Source organism: Solanum tuberosum, unplaced genomic scaffold (assembly GCF_000226075.1).
Source record: "Solanum tuberosum cultivar DM 1-3 516 R44 unplaced genomic scaffold, SolTub_3.0 scf00126, whole genome shotgun sequence".
NCBI lineage: Eukaryota > Viridiplantae > Streptophyta > Magnoliopsida > Solanales > Solanaceae > Solanum > Solanum tuberosum.
The window spans coordinates 924,248-934,917 of record NW_006239051.1 but is presented as its reverse complement, the minus strand read 5'-3'; the positions used below and the strand labels follow the sequence as shown (position 1 = coordinate 934,917).

General features: G+C 33.2%; 1 protein-coding gene across 1 annotated transcript; it reads left to right on the top strand.

Annotated features, from left to right (window-relative positions):
• The first annotated feature begins 4,279 nt into the window (after nt 1–4,279).
• On the top strand, nt 4,280–10,363 carry LOC102583090 (cyclic nucleotide-gated ion channel 1). Its single transcript, XM_006350508.2, has 8 exons — nt 4,280–4,436; nt 5,179–5,403; nt 5,819–6,371; nt 6,751–6,963; nt 7,209–7,492; nt 8,570–8,681; nt 9,017–9,253; nt 9,455–10,363. The coding sequence occupies exons 2-8, from the start codon at nt 5,375–5,377 to the stop codon at nt 10,151–10,153; spliced, it is 2,127 nt and encodes a 708-aa protein (XP_006350570.1). The 5' UTR covers nt 4,280–4,436; nt 5,179–5,374; the 3' UTR covers nt 10,154–10,363.
• Nucleotides 10,364–10,670: the final 307 nt, after the last annotated feature.

Sequence of the window (10,670 nt, the reverse complement as noted above, 5' to 3'; positions counted from 1 at the left end):
GGCAGGGGAATATTTTTATTGTATAATTATAAGTGTATATGACGAATATATATGTATTTGCATGTGTATATACAATTTTCTCTCGCTTTATACAAACAGAAACACAATTTATACAATTCTGTTGTATAAAGCGAGAGAGGCGAGCACAGAGGGAGTGAGCGAGAGAGGAGAGTGGCGAGCGAGAGTTTGAGGGAGAGAGGCGGCTGGCAAACAGTTTGCTACAGGACACAATTAAATCAAAGTGTGATTATACCATTTAATTTGAATTAATAGTTTGCCATTATGTACAATTTTCCCATAATTAAAAGTAATATCTTAGCTGAAACGGTAAAAAATAACCTGATCCATGTAGATTAAACAAAAATAACAAAAATCCATTTGTTTGTACCAAGTTCTTTTGATGCTTCACATTTTGTGATTGTATTAATTCAAAAGACAATTATGTCTTTTTCATTTGAAGCTGGGTGTTTGATTTGAGACCAGTGCAAATACTTAAGTTACGTTTCAATTTATTTTAAATCTAAGTTCACTCAATTTTTCATCTTGTAATTAACAATGAGATTCTTAGAAATCCAGCCTCAATAATTTCTAACAAATAAATTCAGATGGATTGTGATATTTATATATAGTTTGGGTCTAAGATTCACGTGGATCAATAATCAATACTGCCTATATATTTAATTAAGATCTTACTTATGATATCTTATAATTTCGTTAAAATGATTGATATGCTTAGTTGCAAAGTTATAATTGTAGTCTACTAGATAGAAGGAAGACATTTTTAATCCAACGCGTTACTCACCCCGTCTGTCATGAAAAATATGTTTTAATGAATATCAAGGGCAATTGGAATCTATTGGTGCAAAAAGAACAAATTTAAACTATTTCCAATATGGTAGAGACATTTTTTACTTTTTTACATATAAACTATGAAATCATAAGTTATGGATAGTTAAAATTTGTAATTTTCATGCGATTTTACTTATAAACAATTGGCTTATGATTAAATACTTTTATGTTTAACAAACAGATTAAAAAGAATATAAAAATATTTATAGGCTAAATCAATTAATTTATAAATTTATTCAAACACCATGTAAATCTCATGTCCTTTTTTCTTTTTGATTGAGTATACAAATTAGGTGATAAAATTAAAGTAGTAAATCTACTCAAAATGGCAGCATTCATACTGAAAATGCACCCTACTCGCTCATGCCATATGGTGCTTAAATGTTTGTTTTATTACTGTCGATAAGAAAGGATGGATGAGATCTATTATTTTTAATTAAAAATCTTGAATTCAATTATAAGGAAAGTAAATGTAACATACTTTGTATAGCATGAACTCAAATAGATTGGATAAATAAATTTCGAATAATAAATAATTAACTAGAAGAAGAAACTCAAATCAATGGCATTTATTTTGTATATTTGAAGAAAATTAAATAAAAACTTACTTACATAATTGATTAATATATTATATTTGTTGTAGCTCGTATACTCACATTGATATCAATTATTTTATATAGAATTCATTTGCTAATATCTAGTCTAGTTAAAAATAGTAAGATGTCCAGAGAATTATTTTTACCATTAAGTTACATACTTTATGCTTAAGAAACTTTAATTTATGATTTATTTATTGAAAAAAACAGAAAAATATTTCTATTTTTGACTTCTCATATCAAGTTTAGAATTATAAATAAATCCTCTTTGACCAAAAAAAGACGTTTTATTTTTGTTTCTAACCTTTTTTTTATCATCATATAAAAATACTCAATTTTTGTTGAAGCTTGTTAAGGAAAATACTAAAATAGTTTAGTCGAATGGAGATAATCAATAATGGGAGCTATACTGCAAATATGTAGAGTAATTAACCTATGACCTATCTACTCATGAAAAAGTATATATATATATTAAAAAGAATAATAGGTTGTAGAGAGATTGGATCCTTATATATTAAACATTGTTAATGTTACTTAGAAAGTGTAGAAGATGAACTAAAACTCCATTGAAATTTGTTTAAGCTTGAGAATATAAGTTCCTGAGATTAGGTTTAATTTTGTGTGGATATTATTGCAACTGACTGGATACATATCTTAAAAAGATTTTGAATCTTAATTTTGGGATAATTTAATGGAGATTTGATGTGGTTTCAATTAAATTGAAGCCAAATTTGAAATAGAAGATAATCATGGTTGAAGATAAGATGCAAAGGGGGAGGGAGTCGACTGAACATCTCAGCCATTGGCGGGAATTTCGCCCCTACTCCCAAGAAGTTGCTGGTCGGGATCGTGGAACTGTCGCTCGAGAAGTAAGAAGCTGATCCTTGTTTGGTCATAAGGATCTTAGCTCTTTTCACGAATCCGCAGCAAGAAGACGCAGATATTTTCATGAAGAATAAGCTCTTAGATGTAGCATTACCGGCACATGCAATTTTTTGTGTAGTATTTGAATCTCAAATACGAATTTTGGAGACTTATGAATTTGTGCATAGCGAAAATGAATCTGCAACAATCGCAATTTCATGTGTCACCGATCGTCGAAAATCTTTACGAAGCTGATGAATTTTCTTTGTCCACAACCTAGATATTTTACATTTTTGTTTTAAAATTACCCCTAGCCCTTCATCTTTAACGTGAAAAAATCACATATTTCTCTACATTCATATATAATGATGTATTTATATATCATAGATATATAGTTTAAGAGAGGAGAAATTAATGAACTAATGGGCTAATTAACACCCCCGTACGTGGAGCCAATTCAATAGTTATTTATTTCCAACACCTTGTGTATCCCACGTATATATTCATCATACATACGTATATGTGTATATGTAAAATACATGCATCACACAATTTTTTTTAACCTGAATAAATTACAACTTTTGACTTCAGATCAGTCCAATTCATCCCTAGTCTTCCTCAACTATACCTCCTTTTTTCCATTTTTTGTTTTTGAATATTGTGTATCATACTATCATTTATAAATTTTTGTTGGTTAAAAAGGGCTCGCAAGAAATGGTACACTCTTGCAAACACGAGCTAGTTCATTGGGCTCGTTGGTGCTACTTAGACATACACATAAACGGCCCAACTGATCTTGTTGTAATAACATGGGAAACTTTATTTTCGAGAAATATTAGGTACTATAGCTATAATTTAAGAAAATTGTAATTCACGGCTATAATTTTTCCAATTCTTGTTATTCGCATGATTTGTATAAATTTAAAATTTGTATCTCGGTTCCTAATTGTATAAATCCAGAATTTTGTATATGCTTACCCAAGCTATTTGTATACGATTTATGAAAAAATCATAGTAATAAATTACCCTGTTTGTATATTGACAAGCGAATTATACAAACAGATTTCTGAAAAATTTCTAAATGTATAAATACAGAATTTGTATATACTGCAACCTCCATATCAAATGGAACTATAACTATGGAGCGCAATTATCAAAATTATAGCTATAGAGTCTTACTATGTCTATTATGTTCGCTATTTTTAAAAAATTTCCCTTTATTTTTACAAAGATATGCTATAATAAGAAAATATTGTTATATATAGCAATGACATCATCTTCTTTTTTTCACTTAACACCTACAATACAATTTTACTACGTATTATAGAGAACAAATTTATAAAACACATATAATACAAATTTTATTGATGAATAATATTTTTATCCCACACTTTAATACACGTATAATGTCAATTTCTTACTAAACAATCATAATATATTTCAAAACACTTAAAATATATTTAGACTGCACGCATAATTTACTTTAACACATAATGCAAATTTATCGTTGTATTGCTATAACTAAAAAGTATCGCTAATATCAATAATTATTCATAAATAAATACTCAACCAATTTTTCAAAAAAATTATATTACATTAAAAATTGTCTATGTTTCTAAATTTGTATATAAAAAAAAAGCCATCTTTCTCATCCACTAATATTATTTTTGTACGCTAAACACTGCAAATATAAAGACTCTTCATTGAGAGTCATTGACATTTTTATACTTTGCTTAAAGAAAGATATGAAATTAATTCCAATATCATAAACAAAAAAACAAAACCAATAAAAGAAAAAAAAAAACAAGCAAGCGCGCCGTCGCCGTTAGTTTGGAAAACAAGTACCGTTAAGACAAAGAACCGGTTCAAATACTTGCCGTGGACTTTAATAGACTCCATGACCCATTGACCCGTCTTTTTTGTTTTCTCCCTCTATATTTTTTTTTTCCGTTAAAAAGACAAGTTGATTGATAATATCTATTTAGAAAAAAAATAATTCAAAATCAGCCCTACAGAAGAAGTCTCCGGGAACCTTCCTTCACTCTATCATCGTCTTCGTCTTCTCTCTGAAAAATCTTAGTTGTTTCTTGCTGTACTGTACAATTTGTCTCCGCAAAATTTGATTCGGTATGTATCTACGTTTCACTTCAATATTGTTGAAATTACTACTTGTTTGATTCGTATGGTTGAAATTTGTGAAATTTAATTTAAATTACACTGTATTGTCTTGTTCAAGTGGTTAATATTTGTAATTATACTTCTAATTTCTTGTTGGTTGAGTTTAATTTGACAGTTGTTTAGTGACGTGTTTTGGGGAAAACCTTGTTTTCGTTGATTGTGGACTACAATTTGTTTGACGTAATGTTTCAAGTACAATAACTTTGAGAAATGAAGAAATTGATTTATGTTTGGTTATTATATTTGATAAAGGTAATATTTTGCTTTATGTTTTGATGTATTAGATGATTGATTATATCTGATAAAGGTATTAATGTTGTGAATATTTTCTTCGATGTAGATGTCTTCAATTAGATTAGTTGACCTTGTGGGAAGTTGGAGTTTTCGATGTCGTTGAACTCGAATGCAATTTTTAGGCTCCTATTTTACTTTCTCTAAGGCTGTGTTAAGTGTAAACATTTTCTATTGAATATTTGGCTTCCTCCGTGCTGATGAAAAGATTATGTTATAACTGACTAAGCAAGTTCAGTTCTTGATTCTAAATTTTGTGATTTTTGTGCGAAGAGTTTTGCATGTGACAGCATCTCAAAGTATTCCGATCATGCATCTTCAAAGGAAATATATCATGAGGTTTCTGGTTTTACTGTTATAATATGGGAGGAGATAAATTTTTTTAGGGAATGCTATGTAGGTCCTGGATGTGTTACTCGAAGTGGTTTTTATGAAGAAACCTGTCGTCACTTGAAGGATTTTGGAAGCTTACTGCCTCTTGGAACAAAGACCCTTGTGGTTCGGCCCCTCCACGGATCCGCGCATAGCAGGAGTTTTAGTGCACTAGGCTGCCGTTTTACTGCCTGTTGGAACAGTTTGATGCACTGACTTAAGTTATGAATCACCGGCAAGAGAAATTTGTGAGGTCAGTTTCTGTGAACCTGGGAAACCCCTTTTATTTGTTCACTTGTTTATCTTATATGCTATCCACTGGATGTTTTTGTTTAGGAAGCATATTGAACTAGTTTCACTTGTCTTAATGTAAGCATTTGACACAGAAGAGAAAATTGAACGAGTGAACAGATTAGAGGGAATGGAGAATAAACTAATTATGGAATTTGTAGGAAAGAGAAAAGCTGTGTATCCGTCCCATATTCTGGTTTTATGTAGGATTACTTTATTTTGGTAAATTCGATCTTGTAACATAGACTTTAACCTACTTGATGCGAATTAACTATTCCATTGTAATTTAATGTAGCAAAGTTATATTAAACGTGGATCAATTTGCTGAGATGTCCGACTCTAAGCTTGTTTCTACACTTCAATTGATTTCTATGCAGGTTTCAGGATTGGAACTCAGAGAAAAGCTCAGAGGGGAATTTTACATATAAAGATGGAGCACACGGGGGCAAATTTGGAGTGTTCTCCAATGAATTACACAAAGCCCTGGAAAGTGGTTCTGGAAGGATTAAAAGCATAATACATGCCTTAAGTTCTTGTTTAAATTGCCTTCTGGCCAAAAGTTTGGGATCAGAAAACAAGATGCTTGATCCTCAAGGACCTTTTCTTCAGAAGTGGAACAAAATATTTGTATTATCCTGTGTAATTGCCATCTCCTTGGATCCTTTGTTCTTTTACATTCCAGTGATTGATAATAACAACAAATGCCTGCATTTGGATAGAAAAATGGAGGTTACAGCTAGTGTTTTGCGTTCCATCACTGATATCTTTTACCTTTTCCATATTGTGCTTCAATTTCGTACTGGTTTCATCGCCCCTTCATCACGTGTATTTGGAAGAGGCGTTTTGGTTGAAGATGCGTGGGAAATAGCAAAGAGATACTTGTCCTCTTACTTCTTAATAGATATTCTTGCAGTTCTTCCTCTACCACAGGTTAGAGTGACTTCTCTTCAATTGTTATTTCAGTTTTGATTTAAAGAATATTCTTATTTTACTAAATTGACACGTGGTTGGTCAATTGTGTCGAAGATTTATGCTGCTTTAAACAAACCATGATTCCATCTGTCGTGGAGAAGGTAGATTTCTATGATATGGTGCATTTTTTGGCATTGGATGATTTTGTGAACTTTTGTGTTGTCATGCACTTATGATGTTAAGGGTGTTGTATGTTTTAAAGCTAGACTTGAGTTGTGAAAGAGATTGTACTGCGACAGGGACTAGTTTGATAACTAAAACCATGCAGCTCATACTATGCAAATACAAATCCTATATTTATTGTTTAAACTCATGTTTCTTTCCTGTTTTTTTTCAGGTTGCAATTTTAGTTGTCATTCCAAAATTGCGGGGTGCTAAATCTTTGAATACAAAGACTTTGCTGAAATTTGTCGTCTTCTTCCAATATATTCCAAGGCTCCTTCGAGTATACCCTTTATATAAGGAAGTCACTAGAACTTCTGGCATACTCACTGAAACAGCATGGGCTGGAGCTGCGTTTAATCTCCTTCTTTATATGCTTGCCAGTCATGTAAGTTTGTGATAAGCTTGATTTAAGTTCTGAAACACTCAGAGACTATGCACTCTGCTAGTTTAAATGTGTTTGAAAATTACTTTTGGGATGACTGTATCATAAGTTTTCTCTGTCATGCAAACATATCATCTACAGATATTCAGTAATATTTTTTAGCAAGTAGTTTAGTCATTATCTTATACTTGGCACACTATTATTGCTGAAACATTATGCATATAATGAGTCATAATCGGCTTTCTTAGGTACTTGGAGCCTTTTGGTACCTGTTTTCTATTGAACGTGAATCTACTTGTTGGCAACGAGCATGTGGAAATACATCTGCTTGTCATCATTCTTCATTGTACTGTGATGATGATCATACAGATTTCATAAAATTGCTGAATGATTCATGTCCTATAGAGACACCAAATACAACGCTTTTTGATTTTGGAATATTCCATGAAGCCCTAAAGTCTGGTGTTGTGGAATCAATGGATTTTCCACAGAAGTTCTTTTATTGTTTCTGGTGGGGTTTGCAGAACTTGAGGTATGCTATCTCTGTGTACTTGAGTTTTGCATATTTACCTGCATGTTTGCTATTGATACTCTTGCTCATTGCTATGTCTAACCATATTTGTATGAATTATGCTGCTGCTCACAAGCCATATATTGGAAACAGAGGTAGGAAGAGTAGGAAACTCCTTTTGGGGCTAGCTTGTGGGTTATTTGTTGTATCTGTGGGTTCAGTGCACTGTACTTAATTTGATGCTAGAACATTTGGCTAGTCTCTTTTTAAAAGATTTCATATTGGTCTCTAATATTGACATGCCTCGGTGAGGGGAGGGTAGGAGATGAATACTTGGACAAACAAGCCCATTTCGCTGATACTGCTAGTGCAAGACATGCAAAAGCATGGTTTTATGTGCAAAAATATCTCTACATGTCCATAAAGAATGGCCTGGAAAAGTTCTTTTTTCAGGATAAGTTGTTTTATAACATCTTTGATATCCAAATTTGAGGGAAAACCTTAGTAAAAATATCTGTATTTTGAGTGCAATGAGGTTAAAAGGATCTTTAAAGACTAGGTGTGTGTTCGTTATCATGGAAAATGTTTTCCATGAAAACTGTTCTCTAGGAAAATAAGTGGTATTCTTACTTATTTTCTTGTGTTCGGTAGGCAAGCAAAAAATATTATCCTAAAAACATTTGTATGTAATTTGGACAAATACTATGGGAGATAGGGGTGTGGGACGGTGAGGTGAGGGGCAAAAGGGGGTTGGGGGTGAAGATGAGGTGTGTTAGAGGGTTAGAGGACACAATTAATGTGGAATGTCATTACTGCAACTTTTTTTCCCTACTCCCATTAGAGAAGTCATTTTCCTCATTATTAAGGAACAACAGTCTTGTCTTTCTTAGTTTCATATTAGCCTTTCTTTTGTTCAGTCATTGTTTATATGTCAAACTTCCTAAGCACTTCTAATAGGTTTAGCTTTTTATCCCTGGTTGACCTTTACATTTCATAACTAGAATATCTCTGTGGAGCTCCAATTGTGTGCTGTTCATTTTCAGTTGGATCTTTTGTTTGCTTTCATTCTAACTGATACTTTGCTTCTTTGTGTTGCAGTTCCCTCGGTCAAAACCTCGAAACAAGTACCTATGTCTGGGAAATTTGCTTTGCAGTTTTCATTTCCATCGCTGGCTTGGTGCTATTTTCATTTCTCATTGGAAACATGCAGGTAGCCTCATCACATTTTCAGTTCTATGTTAAAGTTCAGGCAATCACCAATTGTCATATACACTTGAGTACACACCAAAAATGATTGTTTTTCAGATTTGTCTTACAACTGCGAAATGATTTTTATAGAATTCTCATTATATCCATTATAAATGTACTGATTATTCTTGATGTGCCTAATGTGGTTAAAACAACTAAGATAGATGAGAGGTAGGTGGCAAGTTTTTTCAGCCCGGGAATAGGCTAACTGATAGGATATTGTTTTGACTCGGTGGTCATAATTAATTTTCAGTGTCCACTATGTTCTGATTAACTGAAGTACTTGTGGTGTGACAGACGTATCTGCAGTCCACAACACTCAGGCTAGAAGAGATGAGGGTGAAAAGACGAGATGCAGAGCAGTGGATGTCTCACCGCTTACTCCCTGAGCACCTCCGGGAGAGGATCAGGCGCTATGAGCAATATAAGTGGCAGGAAACTAGGGGTGTTGATGAAGAGAATCTGATCCTCAACCTGCCTAAAGATCTCAGAAGAGATATAAAGCGCCATCTTTGTTTGGCTTTGCTCATGAGGGTACGTTGTGTTATTCCTGCTTTGCAACTCGATAAAATATTCTTTCTTGTTCTTCTATGTATGTCATCGTCACCTAATGACTTCTGCAGTAGTAAGGTTTTCTGTGAGTAGCTAGGTTATAAGTTTTTTTTTTTCAATTTATGTTTCAATTTACTTGTATTAATTTCGTAAGTAGTATGTGATTTTGGTTACAATTTGAAGGTTCCAATGTTTGAAAAAATGGATGAGCAACTCCTGGATGCACTATGTGACCGTCTCAGGCCTGTCCTTTACACAGAGAACAGCTTCATTGTGCGTGAAGGTGATCCGGTTGATGAGATGCTTTTTATAATGCGGGGCAAACTATTGACTGTAACCACTAATGGAGGGAGGACAGGGTTTTTTAACTCTGATTATTTAAAAGCTGGTGATTTTTGTGGAGAAGAGCTTCTTACTTGGGCTCTGGATCCTCATCCATCAAATAACCTCCCAATCTCAACCCGAACTGTCCAAGCGCTCTCAGAAGTTGAAGCATTTGCTCTAGTGGCCGATGATTTGAAATTTGTAGCCTCTCAGTTCCGGAGACTTCATAGCAAGCAACTCCGCCATACTTTTAGGTTTTACTCGCAGCAATGGAGAACCTGGGCGGCTTGCTTCATACAAGCAGCATGGCGCCGTCATTGTAGGAAGAAGCTAGAAGAATCTCTTTGCGAAGAAGAAAACAGATTACAAGATGCATTAGCAAAGGGAGGTGGTAGCTCGCCAAGTTTGGGTGCTACTATCTATGCATCACGATTTGCTGCTAATGCACTTCGTGCTTTGCGGCGTAATACTGCAAAGAAAGCAAGGATGGCAGATAGGATATCGCCCATTTTGCTTCAGAAACCAGCTGAACCAGATTTTACTGCTGAAGATAAGTAAGTATATTTATAGCAAGTATATTTAGTATGTTGTAATGCTTGCCTTCTTGTACATGATTGTTACTTGTTTTTCCTGTATATTAGTTTGTTTGTAGCAATATCTTATATTTCAATCCTCAAGGCATATTAGCAAGAAAACATCATTTTGTACAAAGGAAATGATAGGCTTCTTCGATATGTAGTAATCTTATATTTCAATCTCCTATATATACTACTAGTTTCAATTTGTTTGTTTAATTTTTCTTTTTAGTCCATTTCAAATATATTTTAAATCTTTCAAGTTCAAGTAATTTTATCATCGTCAACTTAGCATACATGTACAAGTCATTACGGGGTGTTAGTGGTGGCTATGGTGAATTTTGTGGTGGTGGTTTGAAGGTGGAAATAGATGTATGTGTATTATATGTATCTCACTGAATGTCTGGTGGATGTTTGGTGAATATTTTTGTGTATGTCGTTGTGTATGTTTACTATATATCCTATGTATCATTGTATATATAAGATGATACAATGTTTAC

Bases quoted from the DNA above. Each gene is read 5' to 3' on its own strand.
- LOC102583090 (XM_006350508.2), top strand. From the start codon at position 5,375: ATGAATCACCGGCAAGAGAAATTTGTGAG. The intron at 5,404-5,818 runs GTCAGTTTCTGT...ATTTCTATGCAG, and splicing joins CGGCAAGAGAAATTTGTGAG to GTTTCAGGATTGGAACTCAG. The intron at 8,682-9,016 runs GTAGCCTCATCA...GTGGTGTGACAG, and splicing joins TTCTCATTGGAAACATGCAG to ACGTATCTGCAGTCCACAAC.